Genomic DNA, 18,763 nt, shown 5'->3' with positions numbered 1-18,763 from the left:
TCACTGCACAGCAATTTTTTTCTTTAGGTATTTCCAGAGATGTTCGGTCGGGCTCAAGTCCGGGCTCCAGCTGGGCCGCTCAAGGACATTCAGAGATTTATCCCGAAGCCACTCCTGCGTTGTCTTAGCTGTGTGCTTAGGGTCGTTGTCTGTTGGAAGGTGAACCTTCGCCCCAGTCTGAGGTCTTGAGCACTCTGGAGCAGGTTTTCATCAAGGATCTCTATGTACGTTGCTCCGTTAATCCTGACAAGTCTCCCTGCCACTGAAAAACATCTGAAAAACATCCCCACAGCATGAGGGATTGTGCAGGTTTCCTCCAGACGTGAGGCTTAGCATTTAGGCCAAAGAGCAACTGGGTTTTATCAGACCAGAGAATCTTGTTTCTCATGGTCTGTGAGTCCTTTAGGTACCTTTTGGCAAAGTCCAAGGACAGTCTCCCTGACCAAGGCCCTTCTCCTCCGATGGCTGTAACGTAACAAAATGTGGAAAAAGTCAAAGGGTATGAATACTTTCCAAATGCACCGTATAGACATTATGGACAGTACGTGGATAGAATATACAGTTGAAGTCGGAAGTTTACATACACCTTAGCCAAATACATTTAAACTCAGTTTTTCACAATTCCTGACAATTAATCCTAGTAAAAATTCCCTGTCTCAGGTCAGTTAGGATCATCACTTTTTTTTAAGAATATGAAATGTCAGAATAATTGTAGAGGGAATGATTTATTTCAGCTTTTATTTATTTCATCACATTCCCAGTGGGTCAGAAGTTTACATAAACTCAATTAGTATTTGGTAGCATTCCTTTTAAATTGTTTAACTTGGGTCAAATGTTTTGAATAGCCTTCCACAACCTTCCCACAATAAGTTGGGTGAATTTTGGCCCATTCCTCCTGACAGAGCTGGTGTAACTCAGTTAGGTTTGTAGGCCTCCTTGCTCACACAAGCTTTTTCAGTTCTGCCCACAAATTTTCTAAAGGATTGAGGTCACGGCTTTGTGCTGGCAACTCCAATACCTTGACTTTGTTGTCCTTAAGCCATTTTGCCACAACTTTGGAAGTATGCTTGGGGTCATTGCCCATTTGGAACACCCATTTGCGACCAAGCTTTAACTTCCTGACTGATGTTGCTTCAATATATCCAAATCATTTGCCTTCCTCAAGATGCCATCTATTTTGTGAAGTCCCCCAGTCTCTCCTGCAGCAAAGCACCCCCACAACATGACGCTGCAACCCCTGTGCTTTACTGTTGGGATGGTGTTAATCGGCTTGCAAGCCTCCCACTTTTTCCTCCAAACATAACGATGGTCATTATGGCCAAACAGTTCTATTTTTGTTTCATCAGACCAGAGGACATTTCTCCAAAAACTATATTTGTCCCCATGTGCAGTTGCAAACCGTAGTCTGGCTTTTTTATGGCAGTTTTGGAGTAGTGGCTTCCTCCTGCTGTCCGGCCTTTCAGGTTATGTCGATATAGGACTCTTTTTTACTGTGGATATAGATACTTTTGTACCTGTTTCCTCCAGCATCTTCACAAGGTCCTTTGCTGTTGTTCTGTGATTGATTTGCACTTTTCGCACCAAAGTACACTCATCTCTAGGAGACAGAATGTGTCTCCTTCCTAAGTGGTATGACGACGGCTGCGTGGTCCCATGGTGTTTATACTTGCGGATGAACCAGACTTGTGGAGGTCTACAATTTTTTTTTCTGAGGTCTTGGCTGATTTCTTTAGATTTTTCCATGATGTCAAGCAAAGATGCACTGAGTTTGAAGGTAGGCCTTGAAATACATCCACAGGTACACCTCCAATTGACTCAAATGATGTCAATTAGCCTATCGGAAGCTTCTAAAGTCATGGCATAATTTTCTGGAAATTTTCACGCTGTTTAAAGGCACAGTCAACTTAGTGCATGTAAACTTCTGACCCACTGGAGTTGTGATACAGTGAGTTATAAGTGAAAAAATCTGTCTGTAAACCATTTTTGGAAAAATTACTGGTGTCATGCTCAAAGTAGATGTCCTAACTGACTTGCCAAAACTAGTTTGTTCACAAGAAATTTGTGGAGTGGTTGAAAAACTAGCTTTAATGACTCCAACCTAAGTGTATGGTCGTCTGGCTGTATGTAAACTTCCGACTTCAACTGTATAGTTTATCTGAAGAATACGTAGGAAAGAATAGAATATGTACAGCAATAGTTGAATAGGATGGACTTGACTAGAATAGAGTACTCTGTTTTCCATATGATTTAATATGATGATTTCCTTCATGTGGCCAGGGTATAGATATGTGGCACAGCAGAGGGTAATTTAGAAGGAAAACAAGACTCAAAACTTGTGTGTCAGTTATGTTTTTACTGGCAGATATACTGAGGTTCCTCGTATGATTTTTTTGGACAGGAGCCATAGTGGATAGTCATGTTTTTTGTTGTTGACAACTCTTTCCTCTCTGAAACCATCAAGCATCCTTGAGTTGCTATCCATCTTAGATCAGAATAACACAGTGCAAGGCTGCACATGGCTGGCCTTGTTCAAAATCAAATTGCTGCCAGGGAAGAAAATTTCGTAGCTATGTAATTCATGGATGGCGAGATTCAGTTGAAAGAGCTTTGTTACTGTTGTTTTTTGGCCTCAATAGCTCAGTGGGATAACACCAACTTTATCTGAGGGCTTACCTGGTCCTGATTTGGAGCTGTCTTAGTGCCAATATTGTTTTGTTCTCCCAGCTCATCTTCACCCCAACTGCAGCTGTTGCCACTGTCCAATCAGCAGCCTCATCACAGTCTGCCACCAACCAACAATCTGCTAGTGCACAGGTAATATTCACCACACACAACATCCATTCACAACCCCAATGAGCACACACATGCACACAATTGGATTCAATTTTTTTGTTTTGTACCTTTATTTAACTAGGCAAGTCAGTTAAGAACAAATTCTTATTTACAATGACGGCCTACACCGGCCAAACCCGGTGATGCTGGGCCAATTGTGCACAGCCCAATGGGACTCTCAATCACATCCGGTTGTGATACAGCCTGGAATTGAACCAGGGTGTCTGTAGTGACACCTCTAACACTGAGATGCAGTGTCTTGCGGCACTCAGGAGTCCTACTATGGGAGAATCCCAATAGTTTTTTCTCGCCTCCTCTCCTCCTTCTGCAAGGAGAGGAACGTGGAAACGAATGAGCTTGTATGAATTGAGACTGTTATTCTCCAATCACTGGTCATCAGGCAAATTATGTTTACAGGGGCAGAATCCCCAAATAAATATGTAAGGTGATAATAACAGATGTAGCTAGTTGTGCAAGACATTTTATAGATAAAAGGATGAGTAAAATATTGTTTTTAAATGTGTTTCTCCTTCTCCTTTTTTAAAATGTATTTTACCTTTATTTAACTCGGCAAGTCAGTTAAGAACAAATGTTTATTTGCAGTGGTGTAGTTCTATCTTTGAATTTGTCAATCAAAATTTGTCGCCTACTGACAGATGTAGCCTATTGAATATCATTGTAGAATAGACCTATGCATAAAATGCTTCATCCATTTGCAACGGCTGCCTATGCCCACACATTGTCTCAAGAATAGTTGCTATTTTTAATACGCCAAACACTGTTAGGTATACCTAATATCCAAATAGACCATCATCTCTGTAAATCTTGAATGATAATTCAATACGTTTTACTGGTGAAATGTCCAAACTGCATGCCAATAATTTGATCTCAATCAGTTTCAATATGCCTTTAGATCTTCTGTTTCGTGAGCGAAGAAGCCCTTTCCTGCAGTCAAATGACCAAATCGCCCTCTAGTGGCCTCATGGGTGGAATGTTATTAATATTTTTCATAAATGTATAATTAATGAACAAACAAAGAATTGACCACCGAAAATACAGTATTTCTATGTCAAGCGATTTGGTCTTCTCTGATATACAGTACCAGTCAAAAGTTTGGACACACCTACTCATTCAAGGGTTTTTCTTTATTTTTACTATTTTCTACATTGTAGAATAGTAAATGAAGACATCAAAATGATGAAAAAACACATATGGAATCATGTAGTACCCAAAAAAGTGTTATATTTGAGGTTTTTAAGTATCCACCATTTTCCTTTTTGACAGCTTTGCACACTTTTGGCATTCTCTCAACCAGCTTCATGGGGTAGTCACCTGGAATGCATTTCAATTAACAGGTGTGCCTTGGTAAAAGATCATTTGTGGAATTTATTTCCGTCTTAGTGTGTTTGAGCCAATCACTTGTGTTGTGTCAAGGTAGGGTTGGTATACAGGGTTGGTATACAGAAGATAGCCCTATTTAGTAAAAGACAAGTCCATATTATGGCAAGAACAGCTCAAATAATCAAAGCAAAATGACAGTCCATCATTACTTTAAGACATGAAGGTCAGTCAATGCGGAACATTTCAAGAACTTTGAAAGTTTCTTCAACCACAGTCGCAAAAACCATCAAGCGATATGATATCAAGCAATCAAGCACTGGCTTTATATCAAGGATAAGTTAATTAGAGTTACCAGCCTCAGGAATGCAAACTTGTAGTGTATTTGAGTTTTAAAAAAGCATCTAAAGTTGGTCATTTCCACTCAGAAATTGCAGACTTGATTGCCCTAACGAAAAATGTATCAACCCCTACAAAAATGTAATTAATTATAATACATATAGCAATTCACAATTCCTGTTGCTGCAGATTTATTTTCCTTCTGTAGCAAACTGGCTAAAATTAAGATCCTACATCTGTATCTATAGGCTGCTACAGCCTACAGATTTATTTTGTTTGTCATTCTATCGTTTTCATGGCATTTTAGTGGTGATTAAATATAATTTATTTAGAATTTATCAGAATTAATTTTCCATAAGTATTTTTGACCGGCTCTGACTATTCGCAAATTGAAAAAAGTGAGGGAGTGCCGCTCCCCCACGCTACGGCAGCACTACTCCCTGCTCCTTTGTTTGCCTGCTAACGAATTGGCACTCTCCTCGATCACCCATTGGTTTCCGGGTCACGGAGGAGTCGAGGAGAGAACATACTTTTGTCCAATTGGAATTTTTTCCCATGATGATGTTTTAAATCTCCTTTTCCCATAGGTGCAGAACCTTGCCATCTGTAGTCAACAGGGGGCCCCCTCCTCCTCTCAGCTCCAGGGCCTTCATCTCAAACAGATGTCTGGAGGGGCCCAAGTCTCCCTGGCTGGTCAGCTCAGGGGTTCAACCCAGGGGCCGCAGGGAGCACAACTGGGGTCCCTGGCGGCCCCATCAGAGGGGGGGCAGGAAGGTGAGGGCCACTTGGTGACCATGAGCCGCAGTGTGATGGCCGTCAGCAGGCATCCCCTCATCAGCCCAGGTAGACCACACTCAAAGCGCCCTGTTCAAGGTTAGCATAACAAAGAAGCATTGGTTTAATAGTAATTGTTATATTAGCCTGAATGTAGGTGGTGTATGATGACACCAACACTGTTTCATAAACATGATAACAGTAGGGCATGTAGCCGCAGCCAGGGCGGGGCGCTGTTGATTTTCTACTTTGCTATAGATAAATCAAATTTCACACACAGTTAGAGCAAGTCTAAAGAAGTGTTTTTACCACACAATTTTGTCAAAAGACACTTCCATAACCTTGTCTCCGCTATAGGTCCTTTTGAGTTCTACTTCCATACCACATCACCAGGCCGGCACAGGGCTATCTGTCAGACCTATCCAAGAGAAGGCTTTACTGTAAATACAGGCCAATCCTTCATTAGACTGCCAGCCCTATTCACGTGGACCCACTTACAGAGGAAATGTATTGTTATTACAGGACGTGAAGGGGAAATGGCCTAGGATCAGACGGCAAGCTTCAGCCAGACCCCAGTTACAGCTCCAAAACGGAGCAAATATGGCAGAGAAGGGTTCTAAAAGTAGTCTTAATGGCAAGACGACTGACAGCTTCCAAACACAGCAGCAGTACACTCAGCTTAGTTCTAATATGCAGAGTTCCTTGACCAGTGGTGGATAAAAGTACCAAATTGTCATACTTGAGTAAAAGTAAAGATACCTTAATAGAAAATGACTCAAGTGAAAGTGAAAGTCACCCAGTAAAATACTACTTGAGTAAAAGTCTAAAAGTATTTTGTTTTAAATATATTTAACTATCAAAAGTAAATGTATTCGCTAAAATATACTTAAGTATCAAAAGTAAAAGTACTAACAATAAAAAATTCCTTACATTAAGCCAAGTAGACGGCACAATTAAATGTTTTATTTATGGATAGCCAGGGGCACACTCAAACACTCAGAAATCCTTTACAAACAAAGCATTTGTGTTTTGTGAGTCCACCAGATCAGAGGCATTAGGGATGACCAGGGATGTTCTCTTGATAAGTGTGTGAATTGGACCGTTTTATGTCCTGCTAAGCATTTAAAATGTAAAGAGTACTTTTGGCTGTCAGGGAAAATGTATGGAGTAAAAAGTACATTATTTTATTTAGGAATGTAGTAAAGTAAAAGTTGAAGTTCGAACACTATAAGCTGAACTGTTGCACGAGGAGAGACCTTTTTTCCCCATGAGGATCTCATTAGTAGTTGGGATAAAAGGGATATCCCAAACACCATCTTATACAGTCACCTCCTTCCTGCAGCACTAGAGCTTTAAGCAGCCCTAAGCCAAACCAGACGGTTTCCCTAGTGTTGCTAAAGGTGAGGAGGGCAAGGCTGCAGTGGAGGATATGGCTGAAAGCTTGACCCATGGGTCTGAGCTACTCCTAATGAGCTACTTCCAGATGGGGGCTGGCTGGGGGGACGCCCCTCAGCGCTGCACATCTTCCCCTCTGTCACCATGTGCGCACAGGAAACCCCACCCCATCTCAGCGTCCAAAATCAATAGATCAGAGGCAGAAACTTCTGTTTCCGATTAAAATGCATGCCACAAGGGGTTGCGCTACTGTTTTATAAAAATATTGTTGGTGGTATTTATTTCCTTATGGAAAAACCAAATGAATTTCACATGTGAACGCATGTGAAGTGTCCCAAAAACACATGTTTTCATATGATTTCACATTTTCCACATGTGAAATCGTGTGATTTTCCTGTAAGGGTTGCGTCTGTGTTATTTTGACCGGCTCAATTGGTTCATGTACGGAACATTGTGTGCTAGATTCAATTATTTATTGATATGTGTAAAACCAAAAGTAGACTGCGGTCTGGACCCAAAGTCGCAATATTGAATTGGACACAAAGCAGTCTCCCAGTTTGAAGCTTTGACTTGGCAGTGTAACACATGTAAGTGGTGTGTGAATATTGGAGGGAAGGCTGGCACACCGCTTTAAAGGAGTTGTCACATAACTAGTGGCTGTAGAAGAGTTTCCACAGAATAATACCCAAACCACAGCAGAGTGAGTTGTCAAAAAGGCCTTTGTTTCCACCAGTTTGGGGCCTGACTGAGGTACTTATAAATGGTGAGGCAGGCATTCTATGAGTGGACCACAGCAGAGGAAACCAAGAAGGCTAATGATCACGAGACGTGCTGCCCCTCCAGAAATTGCTGCTCTTCACATGCAGTAGAGGCATCTACTGCACACATTCAATCAAAAGTGATTGGGCTTCATGCTTGGAGGACAACAGCTGTTTCACCGATAGGTCCCATTGAGTTGAGCGTGTCATGTGTGTAGAATGAGACACAGTTGACTGGATACATTCACCTGAAGACAGACTCTGTGGTGGCGCGATACAAACGGACTGAAGGGGATGTCAAAGGTATTAGCTTTACAGTGATGGTTGGCATACAGTACATGATTTAGGGGACAAATCCATTAAAGAAACTCAGGACTATTTATTTACAGGTTCGTTTTAGTTTACCATGGTTTTCTGTTACCCTGTTGCGATGAGCAATCCCGTATCCGGGATCATAATTATAGCCTCAAGCTCATTACCATAACGCAACGTTAACTGTTCATGAAAATCGCAAATGAAATGAAATAAATATATTGGCTCTCAAGCTTAGCCTTTTGTTAACAACACTGTCATCTCAGATTTTCAAAATATGCTTTTCAACCATAGCAAAACAAGCATTTGTGTAAGAGTATTGATAGCTAAGCATAGCATTAAGCCTAGCATTCAGCAGGCAACATTTTCACAAAAACAAGAAAAGCATTCAAATAAAATAATTTACCTTTTGAAGAACTTCGGATGTTTTCAATGAGGAGACTCTCAGTTAGATAGCAAATGTTCCAAAAAGATTATTTGTGTAGGAGAAATCGCTCCGTTTTGTTCATCACGTTTGGCTGAGAAACCCCCCCGAAAATTCAGTCATCAAAACGCCAAACTTTTTTCCAAATTAACTCCATAATATCGACAGAAACATGGCAAACGTTGTTTAGAATCAATCCTCAAGGTGTTTTTCACATATCTATTCGATGATAAGTCATTCGTGGCAGTTTTGTTTCTCCTCTGAATCACATGGGAAAATACATGCAGCTGGAGATTACGCACCAATTTCGACGGAGGACACCAGGCGGACACCTGGTAAATGTAGTCTCTTATGGTCAATCTTCCAATGATATGCCTACAAATACGTCACAATGCTGCAGACACCTTGGGGAAACGACAGAAAGTGTAGGCTCGTTCCTGGTGCATTCACAGCCATATAAGGAGACATTGGAACACAGCGCCTCAAATCTGTCTCACTTCCTGTTTGAAGTTTCATCTTGGTTTCGCCTGTAGCATTAGTTCTGTGGCACTCACAGACAATATCTTTGCCGTTTTGGAAACGTCAGAGTGTTTTCTTTCCAAAGCTGTCAATTATATGCATAGTCGAGCATCTTTTCGTGACAAAATAGCTTGTTTAAAATGGGAACTTTTTTTATCCATAAATTAAAAGAGCGCCCCCTATATCATTTACATTTACATTTAAGTCATTTAGCAGACGCTCTTATCCAGAGCGACTTACAAATTGGTGCTTTCACCTTATGACATCCAGTGGAACAGCCACTTTACAATAGTGCATCTAGGTCTTTTAAGGGGGGGGGGTGAGAATGGGGGTGAGAAGGATTACTTTATCCTATCCTAGATATTCCTTAAAGAGGTGGGGTTTCAGGTGTCTCCGGAAGGTGGTGATTGACTCCGCTGTCCTGGCGTCGTGAGGGAGTTTGTTCCACCATTGGGGGGCCAGAGCAGTGAACAGTTTTGACTGGGCTGAGCGGGAACTGTACTTCCTCAGTGGTAGGGAGGCGAGCAGGCCAGAGGTGGATGAACGCAGTGCCCTTGTTTGGGTGTAGGGCCTGATCAGAGCCTGGAGGTACTGAGGTGCCGTTCCCCTCACAGCTCCGTAGGCAAGCACCATGGTCTTGTAGCGGATGCGAGCTTCAACTGGAAGCCAGTGGAGAGAGCGGAGGAGCGGGGTGACGTGAGAGAACTTGGGAAGGTTGAACACCAGACGGGCTGCGGCGTTCTGGATGAGTTGTAGGGGTTTAATGGCACAGGCAGGGAGCCCAGCCAACAGCGAGTTGCAGTAATCCAGACGGGAGATGACAAGTGCCTGGATTAGGACCTGCGCCGCTTCCTGTGTGAGGCAGGGTCGTACTCTGCGGATGTTGTAGAGCATGAACCTACAGGAACGGGCCACCGCCTTGATGTTATTTGAGAACGACAGGGTGTTGTCCAGGATCACGCCAAGGTTCTTAGCGCTCTGGGACGAGGACACAATGGAGTTGTCAACCGTGATGGCGAGATCATGGAACGGGCAGTCCTTCCCCGGGAGGAAGAGCAGCTCCGTCTTGCCGAGGTTCAGCTTGAGGTGATGATCCGTCATCCACACTGATATGTCTGCCAGACATGCAGAGATGCGATTCGCCACCTGGTCGTCAGAAGGGGGAAAGGAGAAGATTAATTGTGTGTCGTCTGCATAGCAATGATAGGAGAGACCATGTGAGGTTATGACAGAGCCAAGTGACTTGGTGTATAGCGAGAATAGGAGAGGGCCTAGAACAGAGCCCTGGGGGACACCAGTGGTGAGAGCACGTGGTGTCCTCCGTCGAAATTGGTGCGTAATCTCCAGCTGCATGTATTTTCCCATGTGATTCAGAGGAGAAACAAAACTGCCACGAATGACTTATCATCGATATATCCAAGAAGTTAAAGGCCCAGTGCAGTCAAAACGTGATTGCCAGTGTTTTATATTTCCACGCTATGATGTTGCAATAATACTGTGAAATTGTGAAAATGACTAATGCCCTTTTAGTGTAAGAGCTGTTTTGGTGGGAGTTCTGGCCTTCCGTGGTGGCATCACCATGTGGTAAATTAGTTAGTAGACCACTAAGAAACAGAGTTCCAAACCTCTCTGCCAATAACAGCACATTTTCAGTTTTTCCCTCCCCATTCAGACCACTCCCAGACAGTCCTAGCTAAATTCTTGCTTGAGAAATTGTTGTTTGCTAAGAAGCTATTTTTGTTTAGTTTTGACAATTTGTATTGAAAACAATCACAGTTAAGTACTTAATTGTTACCCAGAAATGATTTGATATTGAGATAAAAACACCTGCATTGGACCTTTAAGAGACTACACATGAAATCCTAATTTCACTAATACAATATTTATTTGTATAGCACTTTTCATGATACTCAAAGACATTCAAAGTCACTAGCCATAATATGGCTTCGATGGTGTTTTGATTTGGGTTTCGCTCTCCTATAAGTGAACGTCCATAGTAACCACAGACCTTTACAAACTGCAGCGCTTGCAAGACTCTGATGTGGAAGGCGGCAATGTTTTTGAAAACGGGAAGCTGTCTTGAAGTGTCCTGTTACTCGTACGCCTACGACTACATCAATGGCTCTTTTCCCCAGATGTTTATCTTCTCTAGTTCCACAGACCATGGTCATGTGTTTGGCCTCAGGGAACCTATTGTTCTGCGTATACACACATTTTATGAGAGTGAGGATTAATCCAGGCTTGACTGACTGAAGCCAAAGATGAACATGCCCTGGGGTGTGTGTTTGTTTGGGAAGTTATTGCTGTGGTAACCAATGTAAGATATGTCTGAGGCTTACTCATTTAGGGCCAAATCCTAACTTGAAATGTACACAACTAAGAATTACGTACGTACATTTTATTGTTTGTTTTGTGAAAGAAACCTGATATTTCTTAGTTTAAAGACTAATGTTGATTTATGTGTTTGTTTTTTTACAGCGTATGCACAAATCCAGACGCACCAGTTTCTGCAGCAGCAAAAACAGCAGCAGTTTGTGTTCCAGCAGCAGCGACACCAGACCCAGCAGCTTTCTCTGAGGGGCCAGGCCCCAGTGCTACACACAGCCTCCATCCACAGTCACTCTCAGACCCAGATGCTACAGGCCCTGGCTATCCAGCCCCCGCCCAAGGAGGGCCCCGTCCCTGTACTGCCCAAACCATTTGTCTCGGCCAATGTTCCTAGCCAGCAGGCCACCATCTTTCACTCTACCGTCAGTCCCCAGATTCGTACCCACAACGGGCCATCCCCTGTGGTCACCCAGACCCAGGCTGCTCCGCTGCCCAACACCAAGCTAGTGCAGATGGCTGCAGTAGACCTCCAGATCCAGCCAACTGCTCTTACACCAGCCTCTCAGCTGGTTCAGGATAGTGCTGGCAAGGAGCTGCCCACGTCTGAGGTAGTCACGGAGAACAGCTCCACTCCCCTCATACAGCAGCCAACAGCCCCTCCTATTCTTGAGGTCATCACTATTGAGCAATGCCCATCGGATCCCAGCAACCCCACCACACCCACTGGAGGTAGATATGATATTTTATATGTCACAGGTTGCATCTCTAAGTCATTGGACTTATGGATAACCAGAAGCCCTGACTGGCTGTTCAATTTGTTACAGTAATGTGACATCCCACCCATTCACTCACTCACTCACTGACTCACTCACTCACTCACTCACTCACCAACCCATGACCCACCAACAACCTATTCACTCACTCACTCACTCACTCACTCACTCACTCACATCCATCTGTATGCTTGGGCAGCTCAGGCACAATGGCCATCCCCACTCTAGCGCTCCCCTTAAGCAGAATAGTAAATCTGTCATGGCCCAGAGTCCATTGTCCTACCCTGCCACTTGGGGGAACGGGACAGCTTTAGCCATAATTACGGGAAAGGGCCAGGCTTTGTCACTCCCGCCATGGGAAAGTTTTCAGGCTTCCGCTTCCGTCTTACCAATATATTTCTCAAATATTGAGGGAATTCGATTATCTGGACCAAGTTATCCCGGTGGGAAGAGTTTGCAGCAGGTGAAAAGAATTTGTATACAAGTCGGCTCAAAACAAAAGTGACATTTGTGTTTTCAAATGCAAAAGTGATATTTTGATTTTTAAAATCTTCCATCCCAATGAAAAATTGTTTGAAAATTCTAACATATATTACATGGACAATTACTCTAATTGTTCGATTTGAGAAGGGCGCTCCTTCCACTTTTGCCTGTTCACATCACGGGCCATATACCGGTGCACCGGAAAGCAGTGAGGGGAAAATAAAGTCCACCAATCCAACCAATCAGAGAGGGACTCCTTTTGAGCTAATTGTCACCATTGAATCACATTCCAAGTTGCGCTGGCCAATTGTGGGAGTGCTTTATTTCCTAAAGGCTCGTCATGTCTGACAGGTGTATCTGAGTGAGACACATCCACTCAGACATTCAAACATGAATAATATACTTTCAAGAGGCCCGGATGCTATTACTCTGCAGATACTGAAGTGGCCGCCACTGCTACTTGGCTACTCTGAATCACAGCAGTACACCATGTGATCATGGCACAATCCTCCTCTAAGTGTAACTGTTAGGTGGTCATAAATACAACCTTGATCTAGCATGTCCAGTCATGCCTAAAACCTTGGTCCACCCTCAAGCCTAGGCCAGCATGTCTGCTTGTGGACATCTTGTGACAGACAGCTGAATTAAATAATACTTGTGTCAGAAAAACATGCTATGTATATGTCATGACATGTAATTTAACACAGTCTTTACTATGCGTGGTATATTTTGACATAATGACAAGTCATGGAAGAGTTGGAGGTCCTATACCTTTAGGCCCATAGCTCAAAAGTTGAGACAATCCATCTCTCAATTTTCCCCATTCCAAACATTTGTCACTAAATCTAGGAAAATATGCTATTTCTACATACAGGCTTTCAATTCTGTCTTGCCAATATAGTTCTCAAATATTGAGGGGATTCGATTATCTGGACCGGGTTTCCCAGGTGGGAAGAGTTTGCAATGGGTGAAAGTTTATTGTATTCTCTTTGGTACAGAGCTGCCTCCCGGCAGTGAGCCAGGGTCCCTCCTCTGGCCAACGGCCAAGTCGGCTCAAAACAAAAGTGACATTTGTGTTTTCAAATTTCAAATTGATATTTTGATAACAACCATCTGCCATCCCAATGAAAAGTAGTTTAATAGTTAAACAAATTAAAACTTTTATTATATGGACAACTACTGTTACTGTTCGAATAGAGAAGGGCGCTCCTCCCACTTTTGCTTGTTCATGTCACGGGCCATATACCAGTGTTCCGCGGTTCATTTTAATCAAACCACCAATGTTGTAGATTGTACTGGAAAGCAGTGGGAGTGGAAAATATAGGCAGCCAGTCCAACCAATCAGAGAGGGAGTGATTTTGAGCTACTCGTCACCATTGGATCACATTCCAAGTTGCGTGGTCCAATGGTGGGGGCGCTTTATTTTCTATTCAGTTCAGCCATACAAAGGCTACTTGCTTGTGTACTTTTGCAGGGATAATAGTGCCGAACAAACTGAAGAAAGCATACGAAAAAGTGTCGATGTGATTGCTTTGCTTGTGTAGTTTCTACTTATGTAACGGGTGCGTATTTCCACTGAATATTTGTGAATTGTTTGAGAACATGATTTGTTTGCTCCATGTTGCCTTGGCGGACGGGATATGAAAGGAAGGGTTGCTCGGAGCAGTGGAACAAAGGGGTGTGCCACGGAGTACTGTCTTTGGGTGTGCTTTCGCTCCCGTGTTGACCGTTGTCCGGGCTTTAGAATCAGAGCGTCTATATTTGTCATTTATTGTGGTGCGTTTCTCAATTTAAGCTAATTTTCAAAAGAGGGCAAATGTAGTTTTAATGATGTCGACGAAACCTTTGCACTTTTATACCGTAATTTATTAGGAACGATACGCATGTGGGACAATAAGCACCTTGCGCAATGATCATTAATGATTAGTTGATACAGTACATATTCTTTGTATTAAATACACTTACTATTCTTAATTGTTTTGTTGACGAAAGTAGTTTTTTTGTAGATGTAGAATGATGCGGGGAGGAAAATAAACAAAACAATTTCGAAAGTGTTCCAGATTTTCTTCTAGAATCATTAATTCTTCATTGCGTAAAACATGTCCATATTCATCATTATTGTTACATGATTGGTCATTCTCTCTTTATTATTATTATTACCTCGGCACTGACTCCTGCACGCCAGTAAACATTTTACACAAATATTTCCTTTTTATTTACTCACAAATATGCCATTATGCCAGCAGGTAAGGGAGACGCTGAGTGGCTGAATGCGCAACCAGGTGCAGGCTCACTTCCAGTCATGACCTCAGGGAATGGGAACAATGCGCCCATGGTGACAGGCAGTACCCCACAGAATGGCGAGAGCAAACTGCCTCAAGCCATAGTGAAACCCCAGATCCTCACCCACTTTATTGAGGGATTTGTGATCCAGGAGGGAGCAGAGCCTTTCCCTGTGAGTAGGATTCTGAAGAAGCTTTCCACCCACTGGGCACATGGCTCTTCAGAAGCAGAGAGACACACACACACAGGCAGACTGGGACCAGAAATCGGCCATGGCATTTCTAACACTCTCTTCCTCTTGGTCCCCACACCGGCCCATTTCTTCTTTTTTTTTAGGCCCCCATTATTAGCCGAATAAGGATAATTTTGCACAAAAAAAACAAGTTAGACAGGCCCACTTGGCAAATAATTGACCAGCGTTATCTGTCCCTGCACGCCTGTTTTGGAGTCAACTGAACCATGAGGACACATAGTTATCCATGTACATGAGCAGTAGTGCACTTCCCTCTAGTAGACTAAATGAGACTAAACCATTCATATCATTGTGTAGTGTACAGCATTTTACCACCGGTGTAAGCAGCATGTGTGACGTGAATTGTCTCTGTCCTTTCAGGTGGAACGCCCGTTGTCGTTGCTGATCGAGAACCTGAAGAAACACAAACAGCAGACGGACTCTGAGAAGACGACGACCTCCTCCAACAGCACCACTGACTCTGAGATGGAGGACCTATCACAGCAAGGTAAAGGACCAGCCAGAAGACATCTTGCTTGGCCCACTTCTATGGCCTTTTCTCAATTAGATTTGCTCAACTCCTGCGTCCTCTCTCCTCCGTCTTCTCTTGCCTCCTTTACAAAAAGGTCAAAGGTAACTGAGGAGAGGCGGTCGAGGAGAGTGAACGTGGACGAAGATGCGCTTATACGAAATGAGAAGCTCCTCCACCCGTTTACAGGGGGGGAATCCTAAAATAAATGTGTAAAGGGATAAAAACAAATTTAGGTTAGTTGTGCAAGACATTTTATAGGTAAAAGGACAAGTAACATTGTTTTTAAATGTGTATTGTTGGAGGAGAAAAGCATGCACAACAGCTGATTCAAAGGGGGTGTGGTAGATATCAAAACTATTCTGCTGTAGGATACACGTGCTTCCTCGCCAAAAGGAGGCTATCGAGGAGTGGAGGACCATCTTTCATTTGCCTACTAACGAATTGACACACTCCCTGACCACTTATCAGTATCCAGGTCGCAGAGGATGTAGGATGGACTTTTGCCCAAACGAGAAAAGGCCTATTAACCCAGAACTACAAGCTTCTCATTGTGGCATTGGCTACCTGGCTTCACGTCCCACTTCTGCTTGAATCTCAGCACAAATGTTTGTACATTATTGGCACTTGGATTTGCTCTTCTTGATCCGTACTGTAGGACTGTCTTTAGGGTTTTATCCGTCTTATGTCAACTCTCTGAACATCGGAAAGTCAGCCAACCACTTGCCTCCGTAGACATGAAGCCATGCCACACTCAGTGCCTGTCATGCCAACCGGCATTGTGTTAATACCCACCATATTTTTACCCCTGGTTTCCATGTTGCTGTGCAGAGCTGAAGCAGCAAGAGGAGCCCACCCTGACGTGTGAGCTGTGTGGCAGAGTGGACTTTGCCTACAACTTCAAGAGATCCAAGAGGTTCTGCTCCACAGTGTGTGCCAAACGGTAAGGCGTGGGTAGACAAGATGCTGGGACTGAGATCTGAGTCGTACTCATTAGGCACCAAACGGAAGAAAACTGACTGCAACAGGGAGAGACTATCTGAACTTCTATTTTCCATTGGAAAAACATTTAACAAAGGTGTGGTCTAATGAATATACCCAGGCATCCTGAATGACATTTTCGCCAGCAGTTGTTGCTGCAGTAATTACAGCAGTAGTACACAAGTGCAGGAATAACAAATACATTAATTGGCTTATTTGTTACTTGAGCATTTAATTTGTTAGTCAGATTTTTAAATGTTGTATTAATTGACAATTTTAAAAAATGGCTTGCTCAGCCTTTGAAACACTTAGTCACCCAAGCTACTTGTTGATACATTGCCCGTTCCCCCCGCCCCCATAAAATGTTTGTGCAGGTACAATGTGGGGTGTACAAAGCGAATGGGCCTCTTTCCAAATCGACAAACCACGATGGAGAAACTGAAGAAGCAGAGAACATCCAATGGGAACCACCAGAACTCAGGCTCCGAGACCAAAAAACAGGTGAAATGGCACTGTTCACAAAATATCAAGAATAAAAGCACTATATGACTTTCTAAACATATTTCCATTGAGACCCTCTTTCTGGCTAGAATGGCAATAATCCCATATCACTTCAAAGCTAAATCTTTCCTTTGTGTTTCCAGACTCCCATTACCGGGCAACAACCTGGGGGTGGATCGGTGACGTCCAGCCACCCCTCTCACCCTGGTCACAGGGAGTTCAGCCAGTGTTTAGACATGTCCAGCTATGAAGGTCCCCCTTCACCCCCACTGTCTGCTGCCAGCTCTAGTGCTCCCAGGTCCCAGGCGGGCAGAGGGGCAGAGCACATGGAAGGCTGTGGACAAGAGCTGCCCCTCCTCTCCCAGCACTTCCAGCCCAGAGACCCGGCCAAGTGGAACGTGGAGGAGGTCTACGAGTTCATCTGCTCCCTGCCAGGTGGGCACTGCGACATTTTCCATTTACTCCAACAGTTTCTAAATGGCAGAGTAGCAGCCCAATACAACAGTGGTCACCAACCTTGCTTTTGGAGAACTGCAGGGTGTGCAGGCTTTTGTTTTAGCCCAGTAGTAACACACCTACTTCAGTCAACAAACTTAGTATTTTGATTAGTTGAAATATAAATGAAATCAAAGTTTGTTTCAACACTAAAACATAAATATCGGTTCCACGAACAAAATTGCTGACCTGACCCCTGTCATAAATCAAGCAGGAGTGATTTTTTAGAAAATACTTGCCTGGAACCTGGTGTTTATGTGTAATGTTATTCTTTTAATATATATCTTTCTAATAAAGCTAACTCATCAGGCTGTTTGTTTATGTTCCCAGGTTGCCTGGCGATAGCCGAGGAGTTCCGCTCGCAGGAGATCGACGGCCAGTCCTTGCTGCTGCTGAAAGAGGACCACCTCATGGGCACCATGAACATCAAACTGGGGCCTGCGCTCAAGCTTTTTGCCGAGATCAGTATGCTGAGAGACTCGTAACCTCTCCTCTCTGGAGCCACTCCACACTGCCGGAATGTGTCCAGAACACCGTATTTATACGGCACTCTGACCAGGCTCAAGCCTACCGCTGTGGCAGGTTGGTCCCACGGGGGTGGAGGATGGACGAAGGGTGTCTCTGTTTCATAGAAGCTGATGGTCCATAGCATATTGACAACGCTATCTGAGTTTAGAGCTTTGCCTCTTTGGACTCTCCTTATGCAATGCAGGAACCGTTAGCTACTGAATGAGTTGTACTGTGGATGTTGTACTGTGCACAAGGAACTTATCCAGCTAGACTCAAATGGACAAGGTGGTACTTAAGTTCATAAATGCCGTTACTAGTAGTTAGAGATTCTCTGGTACATCTGTATACTTTTTTTAGCCAGTAATTCTGAAAGTAGCACTCACGAGCCAAAAGTGGTCCCTGAAAATTGCGTTCTACGTAACATATGTGCCGATATGTGCATCGCGTCATTGCTCTCTTGCTAGCTGTCACTCAAATAGTGAGGGGCTGAAGCACATTGGTTGGAACTCGAATTGTTAGGGGGCTGGCCCACATGGGGGAAAATGGCACCGCACAGCTTCCAGTAATTAGCCATTTTGTGGCTAATTGAGGTAAAGTAATTCTGCTCATAGATTATGCATGTATGAACTACACATGTCACATGCACCAAATACAACAGGTGTAGACTTTACAGTGAAATGCTTACTTACGAGCCCATTCCCAACAATGCAGAGTTAAAATATGAGGCATATATTTGCTAAATTAAAAGGAAATGCACGTCCAGCCTGAAGTGGGAGGTTTAAAAATATATGAACTCAGCATAAAAAAACGTCTTCTCACTGTCAACTGCTTTTATTTTCAACAAACTTAACATGTACATATTTGTATGAACATAAGATTCAACAACTGATACAAACTGAACAAGTTCCACAGACACGTGACTAACAAAAATTTAATAATGTGTCCCTGAACAAAGGG

General features: G+C 43.3%; 1 protein-coding gene across 4 annotated transcripts in view; it reads left to right on the top strand.

Annotated features, from left to right (window-relative positions):
* Positions 1–18,763, top strand: part of LOC115132010 (polyhomeotic-like protein 2) — a 45,423-nt gene extending 26,660 nt beyond the window's left edge. Inside the window, exons 6-14 of one of the 4 annotated variants that reach the window (XM_065020653.1) lie at positions 2,725–2,814; positions 5,097–5,352; positions 11,170–11,748; positions 14,522–14,730; positions 15,172–15,298; positions 16,151–16,262; positions 16,675–16,801; positions 16,945–17,236; positions 17,627–18,763. In XM_065020653.1, the coding sequence (XP_064876725.1) occupies positions 2,725–2,814; positions 5,097–5,352; positions 11,170–11,748; positions 14,522–14,730; positions 15,172–15,298; positions 16,151–16,262; positions 16,675–16,801; positions 16,945–17,236; positions 17,627–17,781 (1,947 nt within the window). In that variant the 3' untranslated portion in view covers positions 17,782–18,763. Of the gene's footprint in view, positions 1–2,724; positions 2,815–5,096; positions 5,353–11,169; positions 11,749–13,480; positions 13,838–14,518; positions 14,731–15,171; positions 15,299–16,150; positions 16,263–16,674; positions 16,802–16,944; positions 17,237–17,626 lie in introns of those variants that run through there. The other 3 variants (XM_029664173.2, XM_029664174.2, XM_029664175.2) reach the window with 3 other exon arrangements.

This window comes from Oncorhynchus nerka, linkage group LG7 (assembly GCF_034236695.1).
Source record: "Oncorhynchus nerka isolate Pitt River linkage group LG7, Oner_Uvic_2.0, whole genome shotgun sequence".
NCBI classification, from domain to species: domain Eukaryota; kingdom Metazoa; phylum Chordata; class Actinopteri; order Salmoniformes; family Salmonidae; genus Oncorhynchus; species Oncorhynchus nerka.
The sequence above is the reverse complement of the archived record's forward strand: the minus strand, read 5'-3'. Positions and strand labels throughout refer to the sequence as shown.